Genomic DNA, 20,294 nt, shown 5'->3' with positions numbered 1-20,294 from the left:
TAGCATAGATCAGACAGCTCCATTTGCTTCTACCAAGTTTTGTCATTCCTCTATGAGCAGTGTCCTTCCCCAGCCATATAAGTCTTGCTGGGTGGTTAAAATGCATTTGGTTTTAGACCTTTATTTTAGTTACACAGCTTCATGAGCCTTTGCTCTTTTAACCAATAACTGCAATCATTAATATATCACTGCAGCAATGTGTGAAATCCCAACCTGCATTGTGTTGACACTAAATATACTTCTGCTTTTATAAATAGTGAGCACACATCTTCTAACTAACCTTTCCTTTTCATTAAAAAAGATGAACATACAAACTAGGACAGAAGGAGCTTGTTCTTATAATTTCATGGATTCATAGCAATTTTAACAGGAACATCTCACAAACATTGAGCACTTCTTAGTTATTGTCATCAGGTCTCAAAAATACACTTTGCACATTGCAAAGGGATCACCATCAAGAGATTTTAATGAGCCAAGAGGTGCTGCATGAATGAAAAACTGTGAGAGACTTGGTTTTATGGCTCACTGAGGAGAACGGTAATTTATTGCAATTCTATAATGTAGAAATTACCTTTATAACCTAATATTTTTCTCTTCAGTCTTCTTGTAAAACCAAAACTGTAGTAATTACATGGGTTGGGTTTGAGGCAGGCAGTAACAGCAATCACATTTGGAGTGGACTTTATGAAATCCTGAGAGTTCTTGTAGCTTCACCTTAATTCAGAGGACATTCAGAAAAAATCAGATAAATGTAGACGGTAAATAGAGTACTTGCAAATAAATATACAAGAGGAAATACATGTATACTGCAACTGTCTTCAGTATACAGCAGTGGGAAAAAAGTGCCAACACGTCTAAAGCAGCTTCAAGCAGTGTAGCTGAAAAATGAGCTGTGCCCTCAGGTTCACCTGTTGCACAGCTTCTGCTCTGATCCTGAACAAGGAAAGCTGACAGCCAGTTTCTCTCTTTGGCAAAACTGATGTTACTTTTGAATTGTAGCAGTATTGCAAGAACCTGTGAACAAGGTATGTCTCTGCTTGTTATAAATTAGACTGACATGGAATTTAGATTTGGAATGATTGTCCAGGTGTCTGAGGATCACTGCAGCTGACAAACAAGGCTGTGCAGATCATTCCAAACTTGTGCCAACAAAATCTTTATCTTTTGTTAAAAAAAAAAGGGAGAGAGAGAGAGGAAAAAAGGCTACACAGGATCAAAAAATTGGAACTTCTTTTGTATCCTTCCAACTGAAAAGCAAACCACCTTTGTTCCCATGAGTTCAACTTTTCAAGGCAGAAAGGAAGCCTTTCTAAACAGGCCTAAAATAGCATTTAAAATTGTCAAGGTTGAAGTGAATATAATAGGCTGTATACTGTGCCTGAGCATAGAGAAGCTGTGCCTAGACATAGAGGAGGACACATAGGAGAGACAATTTTCTGATCCTCTGCTGTGTGACTCTGGTGGATGTCAGACAAGCTGAGGAGCTGATCTAACCAATACCTCTTCTAAAACTCCTCAGCAACTGAGGTAAAGAGGTAGACAAGTTAGGCTACAATGTGCACTCTTCAGGCCTGGAACATCCATGGATGGAAGGCAGAACAAGAAGTCAAATCGATGAGTCAGATAAAGTCTGCCAGTTTCAGCACTAATAACCCTCAAGGGCTATAGAAGTGAGCTGTAAACCTCAGAAATTAAGAACTTGCTCTTCACAGAAATGTAAAGGCGCTGTACTACTTAACTAACAAAATATTTTAGCCACCATATATTTTGCATGTCTTCCAAAATGTTCTGTCAAGCAACCAAAATCAAAAGTTCTTACTGAAAATTAGACCTTTTTAGTGTGCTTCCCTGATAATAAGCTTTAATGATGTCTCCCTGTATCACTGTCACAACATGCCCATCAGGAGCTTGATGTATTTTGAGTCTTACATATAGTACTAATATATAGATGCAGGAACTTTCAGATTTATGAATAAGAAAATTTCTCTTGACAGTTCCATTTTTAAAGGATGCTGTTAAAAAGATGCTCAGTATTTTAAAATGGTAAGTCACAAGACAGATTAAATAAAAGGTACAAAGTAATAATGGTCAGAGTTCTGTAATACCCTTTTAATTCTATGACACAGTTATCAGTGTCAGGTGATACTGTTCACTTTTTTTCAGGTGGCTATCAGATTCACTTATGTGATTAGTGTGCCTAGCCAAGAGTGTCAGATATGGTTGCCAAAGGTTATAAACACCCACAGACTAACTCAGTATCTACTAAATTCAACTGTCTTCTCACTGATTTAAAATGGAAACTGCTCTGAGTGATTTTGCACAAGAGATGCTGAATAATCACAGCTACATGAAACCACCAGATGTCTGAGTGGTCAGTACATCTGAAAACCGGGTCACATATTTGAAAGCCCAATAATGAATTCAGAAACTAAATTTAGGCCCATATGTTGGAGAGCTGTTGACGTGCACAAACACACACAAAGGTTCCAGACCATGCTTTTAGGCAGATGGTAGCAACTGTCCCTTCTTGACTCCACTTGACAGCCAAATGTAAAGAGCAGTGCTAAAGCTGGCTCCAAAGGGATTTGCTTCTCTGTCCTTTAGCACGATAGCCAATGAGAAGAAATAACTTATCAACCAGGTATACTGACAGATGGGTCAAAAACCATGAAGATTTCAAGGTGGAACAGTAAATGCCATTCCTTACGTTTTCTTTCTAGACAGAATTCTGATAATGCTAACAGGATTCATCATTGATATTTCTGAGCACACTGCAACTCTGTCACACCTACATGAATGCAATATCTATCTAGAACATCTGTCTAGGTACTCTGTTATACCTACTTGAATGAAAAGGCGTCAATCTAATTTCCTTGCTCTTTGCATAGCCAATAGTCAACTGAAAAGTTAATGCTTAGAGTAAATAATGTGTAGCAGAACATTTTTAATATTTTTTGTGGTGTTATAACATGAGGTTTTTTGTTATTGTGAAAGTGCAGTGATCCCACAGCTGGATAAATAATAGGACAAATAAAAGGATTTTAACTGCAATGTGAAATGCACATCAGGGAGTCTTAAGAAGTGGTGCAAAAAGATGCTGACAGCAGATCCTTGTGGTATCTTTTTGTTGTAGGGTTTACTTAAATCAGCAGATTATCTCTAACCTGCTAAATATAATCTGATTTAATAACATATTTAGGATATCTGTTCCCTAATGCATGTATTTTGGAGATTATTGCAGAGTACAATAAAGTTAAACACAGTTTTATCATAAAACGCTGGTATGTGAGAGTACAGCTTCAGAGTGGATTATTTAGTCTGTAATTAATATAGGCAAGTAATTTAGGAGTAAAATGTAAAGAAGCTGTAAAAGGAATATTTCTGTATAATACAGAAATAATACATATGTATATACTTATATATATATAGTTACAGATGTGTATATATACACATATATAGGGCCAGTTGTAAAAGAATACATGGTAAAAGGACAACTCATAACTTCCTTGGGTGTGTGGGGGAATTAGTCTGTCATTCACTCCCACACATCTGACAGAAAGCTAGCCTCTTTAAAGTCAATTTTGTAAATTCTATACACCTTGAACTCTTAAATAGGATTTTCCAGTTTAAAAAATTATCTCTGTGAATTTAGGGATTGATCTTCTCTAAAAGAAAAAAATAACAAAATTTAAAAGGAAATTGCTCGTGATTTCTGTGCAAACTAGAACAGTTGAAGTGAGCCTTGATAATATGAAGAACAAAGAGATAATTTAGATGGCTGAACAATAGGATCACTTTCCTACATAAACAATGCAAATATTTCAACACATAAAATGACCATAACTGAAAAAGAGCAGATATCTCATAATACCCAGTTATCTCATTTGTTTCTGTCATTATGTTTAGCTCAAGTTAACAAAAACAAAACAAAAACAAAAAGAAAACAAACAAAAAAACCCACCAAAAAACACTTGCACAGCAAGATCAGAAACATAGAAACATCAAGGTTTACATAGATCATCCATGTAAAGCCTCAGCCTTGGTCCAGTTTTCAGTCTTTCTGTCTCATTACACAGGAATTTTTTAGTATCTGGTCTGTTTGCTATCATTAATTAATTATTGATAGCTGTATGTAAAGTCTTGACTCATTATTTTTAACAGGAGTATTACCATTAAATTGGAGTGAAGATTTCACTCTAAGGAACAAGATTTTCTAAGTTTATTCTCATTGAGATGTTCTTTATAGGGCATAATATTCTATTTGTTTCAATGGGGTAATTATATAAAGCAAGTGTTCTTGAAAAATAAAAGTGAACCCAAGATCTAACATTAAAGGCTACAGAGAAAAACATACTGGAAAAGTTAAAGACAAAAATACAAAGGCCACATTTTGATGTTTATTATATGAGAAAATGTAGAAATATTTAAGGAAATAACATTTCTACATACAATACACCTTTAAGCTCCAGCACAGCTGCTGTATGTTGCTGAAATGTATTCAGCCAGCTCTCAGGTCTCTCTGTGCATCAGTCCATGGAAGCCCAAGGGAGGCACGTTCTGCTGGCACAGGGATAAAGAGAGCTCTCTGGCACATATGCTCAGGGAAGCTGCCTGCACTGCTGGGGAAACCAAGAAAACTCAGCAGTGTACTCAACAACCCTTGTTTCCACCTGCCTGCCTCCATCCATCCCAAGCAACTTCTCTGGGCCTGGTGTAAGAGGATGAGAGCTCCTTCTCACTGACTGCATGACCTTTCACTAACTACACCTGGAATTTTCTGGGACAAGAGAAAGATAATCTCTATACCATGTACAGATACAATTTTCTTAGCAACTGACATGCAGATGTGGAGTTGATTCCTTGAGGAATCTGGGGAAAATGTAATGCTCCTTAAGAAAATCCTCCTCAAGAAAATGCAAAATCCCCCTCAAGAAAATGCAAAATCCCTTATTTTCACCTGCTTGTTCAATAATAATAACAATAACAACAACAACAACAACAAAGCCATCCCTTCCAGAACACAAGGAGAAAGTGCAGATCCTTTGCTGTGGTTACACTCAGAACTTGTAAAGGTGTTTTGATACCATGGTGATGAACACAGCATAAATGCCAAGATAGAGGATGGATCCAGCTGGCACCTCTCCCTCCTCCCCCACACATCATGGTGTTCACCACAACAAGTTTATGATTTTGTCCTAAAAATCTGTTGAGGCTTGTTGGTAATTATGAATTTACTTGCAGAAATCACAAAATGCTCTCTTTCCTTTGATTTAGTCTAGACTGTATGAGAGGTGCATGTTTTGTTGGTTGCTTTTTATTTTTCCAGAAATGGCACCCATTTGCTAAATCAGTCTGCTCGGTCAGTTTAGGCAAGTTTTACCTAGAATGTTATTATTATATTTGTTCAGATGAGATTTTATTGTTCAGAAGCTCAAACAGAAAGTCCTCTAAGTTATCTTCTACCTTGTACTGTATCTGTTTACATAGGATTTATTTAAGGATGAGGGGGTTTGATTTTTTATCTAGAAAATGAGGTAAATACTTGCTAGACTAGATTATGTAAGAGCTCAGAAATATTACAATTTTCTTTTCTTACAGGAAAAGTGTGAAAAATAATAGCAATCTCATTGATTCACTAAATCTTTCTCCAGATATTTACTAACTCTAAGTTTTAAATAGTAAACACTGCTATTTTAAATTTACAGTTTATTCCAGTTTCAAATTGTACCAGAATATCATTGTGCTTTACACTACTTTGTGTCCTTGCTGACAGCTTTGTTATAAGTCAAAACCTGAGTGGGTATTGGACAAGGTGCTGATCATTCAGGTGCAGAAGTAGAAAAAAGTATTCTTAGGAGTAAGTGGAAGAACTGTCATTGCAAGGAAAGCAGACATTTATAAACCAATAAACCAATAAACCATTTATAAATCCATTAGTGTATTAAAATTAAACATTAAACATTTTAACTTAGAAGTGAATTTTGAAAGCACTTTAGCTACTAATATTTTATCTATTTACATACCTGGATGTTTCCAAAACCGTTACAGTTCAAAAGATGAAGTACTAGCTATTTCCAAATGAGACCATGGCTCCTTTCAGCCAGGGTGAATTTCACTCTTTATTTGCTTGAGTTGCAGAAATTTGATTAACCAAAGTTTATACAGAAGCAAATTAGTGCTGAAGTGTGAAAATCAGAGCTTTGAGATTACTATCATAGCCCTATGCTGGCTTTTCTTATCCAAAACGTCCAATTAAGCAAACCTGGCAGAAACCTTAAAAGTAAGTATTCTCTGCTGCTTTTTAGTAAAGAATACATCCCTCCTTTTATTAAGAAAAGTGTACCTGTTTGCCCAATGAGGAGCTGAAGGAGAAAAATAGAGTATAACCCCAGAACTACACAGATTTCTTTTGGCTCTGGAGGCCAAGAGAAAAGACTGGAAATTCTAGCACCAGCTTGTTTATAATATAATTATTTCTGGATGACAGCAAGGCAACAGATGCTTCTTCAGGTCAGGGCTTCCCACCCTGTTTCTAGGCAAGCTTTCCATCCTTATTCCCACTAGGTGGACTTCAATTGTTGTGGCACACCAAGTACATGAACAGACCAGGAGCAGATCTCTCAATGCTTTAAAATGCATAGTGGGAGGGTCCCTACTACTGTTTAACAACACTGGCTTACAAAACCTGCACCTGCACAGGAAAGAAATTTAGCCTTACACAAACAGTTTGTTCAGCCCAAAAAAAAAAAAATCTCTAAAGAAAGCTTAGGGTAGACAAAAGTTATAGTTTACTATAGTTTGCCTGAAAATTAATATGTAAATCAACCTGGTTTTCAGTTAAGTTTGACCTTCTCTGGAGCCAAATTAGTATTGAAGGTTTCTACAGAGGCAAATGAAGTATTTGCTTTCCTACCTGCCTGTTCCATCAAGGAATGCAATGATCTCAGTGTAGGTAAGCCTGGAAGTATAATAATGAATGCTATCTTGCTAGAAGTTCAGCACTGGCAAATTCCAAATGTCTGATTTTTAAATGTTTTTCCATAGTGCTTGTCTTGGGGAATAAACTGAAGTGCAGACTCAGATACATTATTATATTCTTCTTAGCATGCTGAGTTCTTATGATGTTTAGAAATATTGTGGAACTGCAAAAAAGGCACAGTCAATTAATTCCTTAATTTGAATAATTAAACATTTTAAATACTCCCTCCATACCTTATGTTCAGTTCTAGATATATTATTAATAGTAGCTTGTACTGCGTGCTGCAGGAGACTGTTAGGCACATGATTCCTAGAACCTGGGGAGGAGAACATTTCCTGGCACTATGAGTTTACCTACCCAATGACAAAGTAATCTTGTTCTAATTCAAACGTGTTTCACACAGCAGTAATTACTCCATATGAATGTTGTACTTTTATTTTAATGAAAAATTCAGCACAGTTAATTATTCAAAAAAGTTGCAATGGTTGATGAATCCATCCAACTGCATTCAATAAAAATGCTAATCATGCATCACTGGTTTTGAACTGTTTCTGGTTTACCCTTCATTCCAGTACCATGGTCTATAAAGTAAGACCACAGCATCAATTCAAGACCATGGGTTTGTGGCCAGACTCTGTTGTCAAGATGTCATGGCTAGAGAGGGTTTGTTCCATCTCTGTGTGATGAGGACATCCCTGCAGGCCAATGGCCTCCAGTGTCTCTGCAGCTGGATTGGAATTATGCCATTTGCTCACTCCCAGGCCCACTCGGGGACAGTGTGCACTGTCTCCACCAGGCTTGGGGAATAAATCTGAGAAGGCTTCACAATAGACAGGTTCTCGTTTTGTCTGATCTTAAAGCTAGAGTGTTTGAAGCAGAGATGGTGGCAGAGTTGATTTTGCAAAGACACTGGGTTGGTTTGCCACAGAGTAGGTTTGGAAGGGTTGGATGTAGCATCTTCTCATTCATAGGTTACTGTTGAACACAACCTTCTGCAATTCCTTACTGAGTATGCCTGCAACCAACTGGCAAACATCAAAATGATTTTTAATGTTTCCAAGTCATCTGCAGAAGAGGCACTTGAGCAAATTTCTATATTTTGCCTGCTGTACAGGGGACATATCTTTATCATGATCATCCTTCAGCAAATGTAGGAATGCATCAATAGGACCAAGCAATATTTCTGTATATAAAATTTTACTTCTCCGTTGTTTCAAAACCAGAAGAAATTCAAAGAGTGAGAAAGACACTTTTTTATTGTCAATTAGTCTGGATTTTTATGCTTGGACATTGGGCTCTGTTACATTTGTAACAGAGATTTGAAAAGTACTGGAGCGTTAAAAATTTGAAAGAACACTCTGGGAATACAGACAGTGTTTGCTGTCATTGACTTAGTTGTTATGAATAAGTACAACTGGAAGGAATATGAAAAAAAATCATTGCGAACATGGTGAAGGAGTCTGGTAGTTGAAGTGAAGGTTAGTACAGAACAGGTGGATTACATTTGCCTTGTAGGGCATGCAGTCTTGTCCTCATCTATTATTAATTTTAAAAGTAGAAGCTTTGTGGTGCATGTTATGTCTTCACTCATAAATCAGCCTCTGTGTGCCTCTACCTGTGTCCAGATTTTTTGTTATCTCTTTTTACCCAAGGCCTGTAAAACACCTACAGATCTCTAGACCAGGAATCTGAGGGAAGTGGAAAATGTAATTTATTGCTGAGATAATACTGTTGAAAAATGGATCCTTCTGGTTATCTAATACAATCATTAATGAGAAAAGAAAGGTCCTTGAAATTCTTAGAAACAAAAGTGCTAGACACAGCTGAAAGAGAGTCCACACTGAAACCTAAAAAATAAATCAAGTACTATTTAATTTTCAAATCACATTTCCTACAAATTAAAATAAGAGGTTTGTAATAGCGATAATTACCTATTCAGCATCCTTCATCAGTCTCTGAACTCATTTTCTTCAGTCATTACTTGAGTGAAAAAAAAACTTAAATGGGTCATTTATGGTTAAATTAATCTGTGCTTTTCCCAGAGTACCTGCTTTGTTCATCTCCAGCTTTAATTACTGAAAAACATTTTGTTTTATAGAAATCTGTGGCAAAATAGATGCATCCTTCATAGTCATCCTATTTCAGGAAGTTCAGTGACTGCTATATTAGTGACATCACAGATGGGAAAGTCAATTTTAACATCTATTTCACATGCAAAACCTGGCACACAATATGAGTGAATACTAATGTGTAGAAGAGTTCTATGAAGAGTTTAGGGGACATAAATCATTCTTCAAAGTAGCAAAGATTCTCTGAACCACTGATGCAATTTATTAGGCTGTATTTTGAGGGGAGAGTAGTGGCAGTCTGGGACTCACAAAGGCCAGTCAACAAGAGGATTTATTTTCTGATTGACGTTCAACTACCTTTTTCACTTAGGAAAACCTAAGTGGAACCTTGTCCCCTTAGAGGACATTTCTGTGGTGTCAAACTTCACTCTATAGCAGAAGCTACACCTTTGCAAAGTAGTATGACAATGGTTTCTCTTCCACAATTTTTTTGTAGTCACTTTTTTTTTTCTCAGAGTAATTTGACATCACTGTTTCTTTATGTCCAGTTTGTTATATCCTGTCAGATAGTGATGTACATGTACTTCTCAAAAATATATTAGGTTAAAATTTAGGTGGACAAAAAAAAATTCTCCTTTTCTGAAAGAGGATGAAATCTCTTTATAGAAGGAAAGAAAAAGGAGGTATCAGATTTTTCAAAATGGCTTGTATGTTACCTGCAATGTAAAAATTAGTTTTTCCAGTCTGAAAAAAAAATTCTGCATTGAACAAGGAAAAAAAGAGATTCATGCAGTACATTTGCAATGCATTTTGGATTAACCAAGTAACAGGAAAAGATGAATGCCCTTGTTATATGCCTAGCTGGAAAATATTGAAGTGCTCTGATTGTTTATTGAATTTTAATACTTGAAAGATTCTACTTCTTTGATTTTTTTTTTTTGGCAGAAATAGCAACTGTGGTTAATGATCATCAAGGTTTTTATTTTTTTTCTAATAAAGTGTCATTTATCGGCAAAGAAGGAGAAAGGAATCTCAGAGTCATGCATACAGATGCATAAACGAAATACTATTTTTTCTTCCAGATTTCTGATTTTGTTTGTACATTAATGGAAAATCTGTTAGTTTAAAATAAGAAAAGTCCAACAAGTTCAAATTTTAGATCAAGTTGTGAAATAAAAGCTTTTAAACCTAGATTTTCTTCTTAGACCAAGTCAAATAGTATATATGTGAAACCTTTAGTACTCTAAAAACACACAGACATGTATGTGTGTATATATACTAAACAGTTTCTTCAAATGCATTTCTATTCCTAATTCCCTTCCATTTGTGACTGGACAGGTCTTGATGGAACAGCAGGAATCATAAACTTTAGATAGTGGGCAAATGCTGGCCAATTCTGGAGTAATTAATTCTGGAGAGCAGTTAAGTCAGTAAATTCTTAGCTCAGGATGAGGTGACTGTCAATTGCAAATTTTCTGCATCATTTTGGAAATGGATCCTTCAATTAAAACATTCATTTTTTCACCCAGCTCTAGCCCTGCTGGACTCCTATGCAATTTTCCTGTGTCTAGCAGTTTCAATACAAATTGAAGACCCAAATATCCATGCCTTTTCAGGAGCAGACACTTAATGTGTCGAAGATATGGACCAGATCAAATAATTCCTCCTAGTCTGGCTCTCTCATTCTCTGGAATCTTTCCTGGTCATGACTCTCAAATCTGCTGGTAGCCCATGTCTCAATTACTCAATGAAAGGTACAAGTTCTCAGTGTACCTGAAAATGAAATCTCAGGACAGGGAATTCTAAAATCAGAGGCACCCTGAATAAAGTAGAACTCTTGAATATTTGGGAGCACACAAAATGAACAAGACATCTTAAAAATGAGCAATAGCGCTACATAGAACCTGTATCTGTGTCAGAAATTGGAATTCAGTGTGCAAAACAAATTGAGTTAAATAGTGTGTTTAAGTCATTACATCAACTTTTATATCTCTCATAGTTACAGTGATTCAAGGAATATATTACAGGTTTCGTGAACAAATGGAGCCTGCCCACACTAAATGAGTCAGATAAAAATCAATTACATTGTGGATTTTTAGCTCTGGAAATAATCAATGTCATCATTGTTCCCTTCCTAGCAACAAAATATTGGTCCTGGTCAACCAATCCTTTTAAGCTGGTTTGTGCAAAACATTTTTATATTTTTTATATTATTTTGTGGGCTCTTTGAAAATTGCAAGCTATTTGGTATCAAGGCCAAGTATCAACAGAGCCTTCTTTTTTAACACTGTGCAGTAATTCTTCTGCAGTGCAGTAATTAATTACTAGTGTAGTAATTCATTTTTGTGTTTGTATTGAACATCAGACTTTATGTTTTATCATATTCTGTAATGTTTTAGGCTCAGATTGCTAAATTTGCTTGTAATGGTGTAGCCATCCTGGAGTCTCACTCTCAGCAATGGAGCAGGAGGTAAGAGGGCACTGATATGAGATACTACTGTAAGTTTTCAGAACTTACAGATTTTTATCCATTAGCTTTTCTTGGGGAAAAAACAGGAGCGGTAACATATGCCAAACCTTCCAAAATGTTGCACCTGCTATAAATGCTGTCCTGTTCAAGGACTAATAGGAAGAAGGGATTCATAAAAAACAGACAATATGTATGCACTATTTATTTTCAGGGTGAGTAAATCTGTATTCTTTTTAAACAAATACAATGATGTGTGATCCTTTTTCTATCATCAGGTTTTATCAATTTCCATTATTTTCTCTAACTTATCCCTCAAGGACTCATATATATCAGCAGGCACTGAAAACAGATGTTGATAATGCTGTGTGTGTTGTTTACACCTCCAACTTTCATTGGATTCCCTGAATTCCAGATGGCACATAGTCATTTTATTCTATATATAAGATTAAAACTGTTTAGTTTCAAATCTGCATATCTGTCTGTTCTGTGTAATTTTAATTCCGATGTCTAGACCAACCTTGTCATGTCCTTTTCACCTTTTGTACTCTTCCAATTTTGCACTTTGTTGTCTTGTCATTTGCTGAGATTAGAAAAAAGATTCTCCTTCTTCAACCACTGTTTTAAATATTTTGCTCTTTATTTGACTTGCTCAATAGAGATAGTAAATTTTGGAATCATTTACTTGTTTTATTAGTCCTTTATCTAGGTCTCTCAAGGTGCACACTGTCTAAATTGCAGTAAAAAATAAGGTAGCATGTCTGTTATGGGATTTTTCAGAACTTCCAACAACTGTAAGTGTTGGCAGCATGATCTACTGCACACTCAAGTAAGTCTTACAAGATCTGGACTCCACAGATCTGCACCATTCTAATCACAGTCCTTACTAAGCTAAACCTTATATAAGAATTTTATTTTCAATGTCTACATTTCTCACTTTTAATCACTTATTTTCAATATACTCCATGCCCTCCCAGAATGGAAATTTTCCTCTGCATGCTCACACTAACTTTATAAAATTAGTGAAATTCTCAATCTATACTTTAAGAGGAGACACATGCTACTGTAAATTATTTATTCAGTGCCATTATATTCATGACACTTTGTATAACAAATCAAGTCCTATGACAAAATTCTGATGCTTTATCCAGGCCTCATCTGGAATGAGTCCATGAAAATCTATAATTAAACCAACATAGATCAGTAGTAACTTTAAACGACTTAGTCATAGTAAAATCAGTTTAGCTGTATAGCATTTGGTCCATGAGCTTGGCTTCAAAAATGCATCCTTCAAATTTGGCAGAGTAAAGGAAGCAGGAGAGAGCTGAAATCTCCCTCCTGCGCACACAGTCCTGATTCTCAGTTCTCACGTGTATAATCAAATGTTCCTTTATTTCTGCAGATGAAAACACTTCTGCACTCAGGCTGTAAAATCACAAGAAAATGTGTTTAAATTACAAAATTAAAATTTCTCATGGCCTCCTCATTACAGTAGTAGGTAATGCTTAAGGTGATCTAAGATCAAAGGATTCCATTTGAAGAGGAGGCAACATAGGCAGGCTGCACACTCACCATCATCATCACATAGAAAGAGCTGAGCATCCTGAGGCTCATCCGTGACCCATCCTGCAAAAACATCAAATACAGTACACACAACAGAATTTTGTAGAGGACAGCACCCTAGACATGCCTAGGAAAAAGAGCTGTGAAATTACAGATTTAGATAAATCTAGAAGATCTTCGAATCCACATCTCTGCCAGGTCTGATTCAATCCTTCAGACATGCATAACTTGACAAGAAACATGGTTGCCTTTAGCAACACATCCAGGTTAAGTAAGACAAAGGTAATTTGGTTGCTGATCACAATCTCATGTGCTCGTGCTCCAGAACCACACTGTGCTGCCTTGCCGAAACAATCTACATTTTTTGGCCTGATCTTGATGTTATTTCACTTGCAAAATGAAAATCCTGAGTTTAGCTGAAGTCACTCAGCAGTCATATATTCTGGTTTATGGCTGCTCAGCCCTATTAAACAGATGAGAAGAAAATGCAAAGGAAACAGAAAAGGTAAAAAATTTCTTTGCATGACTGAGCCAATTGCTCTTACATTAGCATGAGCAGCTCCACCACAAGACTGTGATCACCTCTTCCTATGATGGTGTTGGGATATTTAGATAGGCTGCACCTGAGACTTAGAAATGCACTTTAGTTTTTATTTGCTTAATATACCACATGCTGCCTCATAAAGAAGGGAATTGACAAAAACTGCTTAATAAAAAAGACTTCCCCTAGCGCTTTCCATCTAATGATCATCAACCAGTTTACAAGCAGGACTGAAGAAGCTGGTTTTACTTGGGTATAACAATACCCACGTTACAGATGGAAAAATCATCTAGTCATAGAATGCATTTGAGTTGACGGCATTAACCTCATGCAGCACTTGGCTGCAGATTTCACACAGCGAACAGAGGCACTCAGAACTCTGCATGTTCTCACATAAGTAATAGGGTCCCGGCTGTTCAACTGGAAAATGACAACCGTATTGTTGTTCCTGTATCGCTGGGGCAAACAGGGACTCCAGGTCAGAAGAGATTATGAAAATCTTGCTTTGTGAGGGTTACCCATGTATTTCAGTCATCACCTCACTGTGTAGCTTGGCACAGACAGAAACAGGAGCCTGGTGGGCTCTGGTCTGTGCACACCACAGCGCCCACAGGGCAGGCCGGGCTGGGGGCACTGACAGCACAGACACTGTGCCTACTGTATTTGATTTTTCTGCATTACTTTTCTTTTTCAGGGAGTAGTTGCAGCTGATACCTAAATTCATGAGCACGTTTAAACCCTATGGAAACCTGACCAAGAGAACAACCCGTGAAGGAACAGAGGAAAGCTGCCAATGCTTTTAAACGACACCGGGTTACTTCAGTTCGCAGGTTAGGAACACGCTGAAAATGACGTAATCTATTACTTTATTATAATTCATTCAAAAGCCAGCGCATCTCAGGGCAGCTTCCAGCCCAAGGCGCCCCACGCACACGGCGGTGCCGGCAGCCGTCCCGCAGCACTCCCCGCTCCAGAGCGGTCCAGAGCGGTCCAGCAGCGACTCGCCCCACAGCCGCCCCCTCACAGCGGCCCCGCCCAGCCCCCATGGCGGCCGCAGCGCCCGGGCCCGCGGGGCCTCGCAGGGCTTCCCGGGGCCTCCCGCCCGCGCCAGGCGCCGCCCCCGGCGGAGGAGGTGCCGCCCCCTCGGCGGCCGGGCCCGGCGGTGCCAGCGGCCGCGCGGGCCGGGGCGATGGCGGCGGCGGGGAGCGCGTTCCTGAGAGCCCGCGGCAGGACTCTGACCACTTTCCGCCCAGGTACGGGGAGTGCCGGCCGAGCCGCGCCATCGCCCGCGGGCTCTTCCCCGCCGGCTCTTCCCCGGCGCGCTGCCGGGCGGGAGGGGCGTGTGGAGGGAGGCCCGGGGCTTCCCCGGCGGCGGCGGCGGGAGGAGCTGCTGCCGGGGAGGGGGAGGCGTGGAGCGCCGGGGCCCTGGGCCGTCTGCCGGCGCCGGGGAGCCCGTGGCGGGAGCGGGGGGCACTGGGGGCACTGGGTGGCCGCCCCGCTTTCCCCCCCGTGCCGGGGCGCGCCCGGAGCCGCCCAAGTTTGTCCCCCCGCTCCGGCTCCTCTGAAGATTCCAGCAGTGTCCAGCACTGCTTGTCCGTGCTGCTGAACCTGGTCTTCACAGCCTGTGAAACTACTGTCGCCAGCACCGCGCTGTCCTGTGTTTGTACCTGTAAGCGTGACCTAACAGGCTATCGCTGGGTCACTGTTCATGTTGCTCAATCGAAAGGCAGCCGTGGGGTGGTTCACAGCTAGGTAAGATCCTGCTTTCCCTGGGGTGCTGTGCCTCGCTCGGGGCGAGGGTCAGCAGTGCAGGTGCTACCCTGGCCCTTCGGCGCTGTGCAGGAGCAGCACTGCGAGCCATGAGCTGCAGCCAGCAAGGGAGATGTGCTTCCAAACCCTCCACACCTGCCAGGTGCCTAGGGAACGAGGCCGAGCCAGAGGTGGCAGCCGCCCGTGACTGCTGCTTCATGCCTGTGGCTGGACAGAGGAGCGCATTGAACACGTTGAACATCTCGGTGTATGCACCTGTTTGTAAAATACTCCCAGGGATGGAGGTTCTACAGTGTGCCGAGGTTTTCCAGGGGAACAGCTGTCTCTGTGTTAAGAAATCATTTCCTATGGCCACGCACGGAAGGTCTTCTGTTTCTTTGTATTTATGAATTTCAATTTGTATTGGTTTGGTGAGGTCAGCAGGGCTATTCAGTCCCAACAATTTTGTGGTCTTTTTTTGGGTTGCACTGGAAATATTTGGCTTTGCTTGTTTCCAAATAAAGAAAAATCGCCAACTCAGAGCATGTGAAGTAAATGTATACAGTCATTCTGGCAACCTATTAATTGCAGATGGTCTGGTTGGTTTGGAACAGAATGCCTAGCATTTGCTGAGGGTACAGATGGCAGACAAGCCATCTAGTTATATCAACTATATAGTAAAATTTTGACAAAAGGAGTGTTCAACAGCGTGTAAAAATTTCTGAATAAAAGCTTTACCTAAGTACTACTTGAAAATTTCCGTAAACATGGAAGAAAACATGTCATTTGGGAATCTGTTTTCCACCCTTCTCCTGAAGTGTCCTTCTTTGGAATTCTTTAAATATTAAGACTTTTCTTACCAGTTGGTTTTAATGTTGTTCAGGACTTGTCAGGCTATCATAGTCCAGCTACCACCTTTGGGTGCAATATTTCTTTGTAAATAGTTTACTTGGCCCTTTTTTAAGAGGCTAAAGTTCAACACAACATGTTAATAACTAAATTATTGGGGGAGGGAACAGAACCAGGGTCTGATAAAACAGGCAAATTTTCACAAAGTTTAAGATGAAAATGAGTTGTCTGTGTTTTGTGACTTTCCTCAGTCTTTAGGTTTCAGTCCTGTTAAATGTGTATCCACATAAACTGTTTACTGCCACTGCTATGGCTTGGCACACTGTTTCCTTTTAAAATTTGAAAGCCACTGTTGAGAGCTAAATTTCCTTTTTTTCTTCCTACCCTTTCTGCAAAGTCACTCTTCCACAGAGCCCTCTCCTCTAATGGTAATTTGTTCAGTCTGCTTTTACATAGCATGGAGGTTATACCTATAACCTGCTCTAATCTGCCTTTGATATGGGAAATGTGAATTAGAAGCTAGAGGTGAGGGATTGAAATCATCCATATTAATCAAAGAGGCACAGCAGTAAACAGTGTATAAATACCCTACTTTATTGGCAAGAGACCTTTGTATGCTTTGGCTTTACTTTTTAAAATAAATTATCTCCCTTTTCTACACGTGTGAAATTATGCTTCAGATGTCTACTTCTATTAGTATTTTAGTGAAGAAACAGGACCATATGTTTGGGTAAGTGCTGTCTTCACCACTCCTCTCCACAAGTCAGGGGGTTATTTTGTTTTGGTTTGGTGGGGTTTTTTTGGTTTGGTTTTTTTTTTTTTTTTTGGTCCTGAATATGTCAGTAGCATGCTGTGCAAAGAATTTCTGTGAAAGTGGTAGGATACTTTTTTCAAGTAACTAAACAAGTGATAGTCCTGTCAGTTTAACTGATTGAGAAGTGTCTGTTTGAACCTTTTACAAGTTTTAGTTGAGGGTTCAAAAGCCTTTATCTGGAACGGGCAAATAATCAGTATTGCATCCTCACATTCTCAGTTCCATGTGTGATTTTATGTTCCTCTCCCATTCCTCTCTCACCAATCTTTTACATACTTTCAAAGTTTATTCAGTTGCTTCTGCTGTTTTTATTTTGCTCTGTTCTCTATTCCTTTCCAGTCTGTGATTTTTTTTTGCCATTACTGAATGTTGAGGTGACTTTTCTTTGTAGCACTTGATAGAAGTTACATGAGGTTGGTGGTGTTTTTCCCATGTGCACTATCCTGCACTTTTTTGCATGAAGTTCATCAGCTTTTTTGAACAGTCACTGTGCAAGAAGTCTCTCCTCGGTTCTTCACAACCAGGCCTAATTCTCATGCTGCTGAAAGGCTTAATTTTTACCAAATTCTGCTTCCTCACTGTTCAGTTGCTGTGACAGATTGGTTCGGATTTGTTGAACAGTATATACATCTCAATACAGATCCAGGTGGGATCTGTGTGTCTTGTCCATTTCTTTTTTTTATTACTAGTTTTCTGCGCATGCAAGGACTTCCTTTCACATTTCAAGACAGCTTGGCTTCCCTAAGAGTCTTTGGTAACTGTTAGATGCCTCTTGGAAATGGATCAGATGGATCTGCCTTGTGCCTGTAAAAGCTGTTGATTACTCTTTCTGAAGAATCAGTAAACACAGCAGCCACTGTCTCTTGTTAGAGTTTCCATTCACTGGTGTCTACAGATGCCAGTTTTGCAGTCAGTTGTTACCAGATTGCTCAGGAACCCCTTTAAATGTTGGTGTCATAGTGGTCACTTCCCTGTCCTTTTTACAAGGGCAGCTGAGGAGTTTTATGGATGCCACCTAATCTGAGTGGTTTGTTAGTGCTTATGTCTGTTTGGTGAATCATCTACTGGTATTTTGATCTGAGAGATCTGCTTTGCTGCCTGTCAGGAGGAATTCTCACACTAGATCTTCACAAGTTCCCTCACAATACACGTGGATACAAAACTGTACCTTGTTTTTCTTCTTTTCAGCCTTTATTTTTGGGTTCATCTTGCATGTCTGGAACATCTGTTAACCTCAGGGAGTGTCTGGCAGGCTACCTGCTCCTAATTCCCATACAAAGAGTTTTATTAGTTTTCAGATTTATGTTGTTTCCAGTTCTTCACTTTTTTTAGGTTGATTTCTTGGACTTTAGTATGTAACCTTCCACTGTGTAAAATCTTTCCTGGTTTTTTTTTTTTTTTTTATGCTTTAGCTTTTTTAAGGATGCCATCCTCTTACTAGCCTCCTTACAGCTGTTACTTAAGTGATTTGGACAGTCTGGATTCTTTTTGGTCTTTCTGAAGAAATTCTTCGTAAATGCTGTGCATATGGTCTGAGCCTCTGGGACAGGGGCTTTGAATAGTTTCCATGCTGCCTTCAAGGATTTTTGCACTTTTTAAAAGCATCATAATTATATATAATTCGCCTTCCTTTGAAATTAAATACAACCACAGTTGACTTCTTATTTTTTCTTGCTTTCAGAAGAGTGTTGGATGTTGGCACATTATGATTACTGTTCTAGAGCTCTTCAACAGTAATATTTTTGAGCACTGATCAGAACTGCTTCCCAGCTTGCATATTCCATTCCCAATACTGTCTCCAACTCTCATATGAATTAGGGAAATTTTTATGTGGGTTTTGAGAAACTTTCTGTGACTTCACCTTGTCATTATGCAAGCCACCCCCCTTCACACCTACAGTTCTGGGCTGTAAAGTTTTTGTAATGAGTTTACATGTTAAATTTGGGGGTGGGCATAAGGCATGACTAGAATTTAGCTTCTGTAGCCCTCAGTACAAATAAACTGTGTCTGAGGGGGCATTTCTTACCTTGATAGTTATCTAAGAAGTTTAAAAGTATGTCTTTGGAAAACAGTAGCACTGTCTAATTTACTTGAGAAACCATATTCTGTCATTTTGTCTTTCTACTGACAGTATTTCTGTAGTACCTCATTTCTAGAATAATTACTCCTTAAAAGGTTTTACTTTCTCTCTGAGAATGTATTTTGATACCTATTTTGAAGGAGCTTTTTTTCCCCTGGTACATAAAATTGCACCTTTCATGACAGGTTGCCTTGGTCGTTCAGCAGAACCTTCAGCAGTCATATCTTTAGTAGACTCTCAGGTACACATGGAGAAAACAGCTGAAAGAAATGCACATTTCTTTAGACTGAAATCTTACGTATTTAGACATACAAAAATTATGATTTTGCTAAGCCATATCTATTGACAATATTTTAATATATAACAAGGAATTACTGAGAATATGGTGCAATTCCTTTATTGGTTTTCAAGCTATTTCAGGACTGAGAGTAATGAAAACAAGTTGTTGCTGTGTGTGTTGTCTATGATACATACATACTGACTTCACTTAAGAGATTTCATTTTCCTTCCTGCATAGAGCTTCTTTGGAAAACCAAGGTTGTGCTTCCTTTTCAATTTTACCTGGAAAAAGAGTCACAAGCGCACTTTGTAGGCAGAGACAGCTCAGGGCAGGGAACCATGTTCCTATTTGTGCTGCACTCTGATCTTTCAGAGAAGTGCTACTGAAACTCCTGTCAAACCCAGTGTGACAATGAGGCATTTGCCTATTTGTTAATGCCCATGGTGGACTGAGCAGGCACTGGAGACGTGTCCACATCCAAACTCCTCTGACACGGTAGTGTCTAAAGAGACACCATGGACAGCAGTAACTTGCCATAACTAATTTGTTTCCATTAAATGCTGCAGAGTGTAGAGGAAGAGCACCAATATACTGTTGAACTCAACCAGTGTACTTATAAAAAATCCCACCAGGGAAATACTGGAAATCCCATCAATACATGGCTGTCAGAGGCCAGTGCTTTCTGGGAGCAATAGATGTGTGTTTGGGATCCTTGGAGATGGGGAAAGAAAAGAAACTGGGAAAAGCAAAAGAGGAAGAAATAAAGGCACAGCAAGATACTAGCTATTGTCCTTTAGAAGTTGTGAGATTCAGCTGAAATCCCACCTAAGTTCTTGAAGTGTCTTTTTGCCTGTGATGACAATACATAGCTGAGGTTTTCTCTGGTGAATTGCTGCTGACTAC

General features: G+C 39.1%; 1 protein-coding gene across 3 annotated transcripts in view; it reads left to right on the top strand.

The window, feature by feature from the left end:
• CPPED1 (calcineurin like phosphoesterase domain containing 1) overlaps positions 1-20,294 on the top strand; it is a 55,212-nt gene that overhangs the window by 2,643 nt on the left and 32,275 nt on the right. Inside the window, exons 1-2 of one of the 3 annotated variants that reach the window (XM_085074817.1) lie at positions 16,925-16,947; positions 17,721-17,785. In XM_085074817.1, coding sequence (XP_084930943.1) covers positions 16,940-16,947; positions 17,721-17,785 — 73 coding nt within the window. In that variant the 5' untranslated portion in view covers positions 16,925-16,939. Of the gene's footprint in view, positions 1-14,317; positions 14,450-14,722; positions 14,873-16,924; positions 16,948-17,720; positions 17,786-20,294 lie in introns of those variants that run through there. The other 2 variants (XM_085074820.1, XM_085074819.1) reach the window with 2 other exon arrangements.

Source organism: Lichenostomus cassidix, chromosome 14 (assembly GCF_008360975.1).
Source record: "Lichenostomus cassidix isolate B80296 chromosome 14, HeHo_3.0, whole genome shotgun sequence".
Lineage (NCBI taxonomy): Eukaryota > Metazoa > Chordata > Aves > Passeriformes > Meliphagidae > Lichenostomus > Lichenostomus cassidix.
The sequence above is the reverse complement of the archived record's forward strand: the minus strand, read 5'-3'. Positions and strand labels throughout refer to the sequence as shown.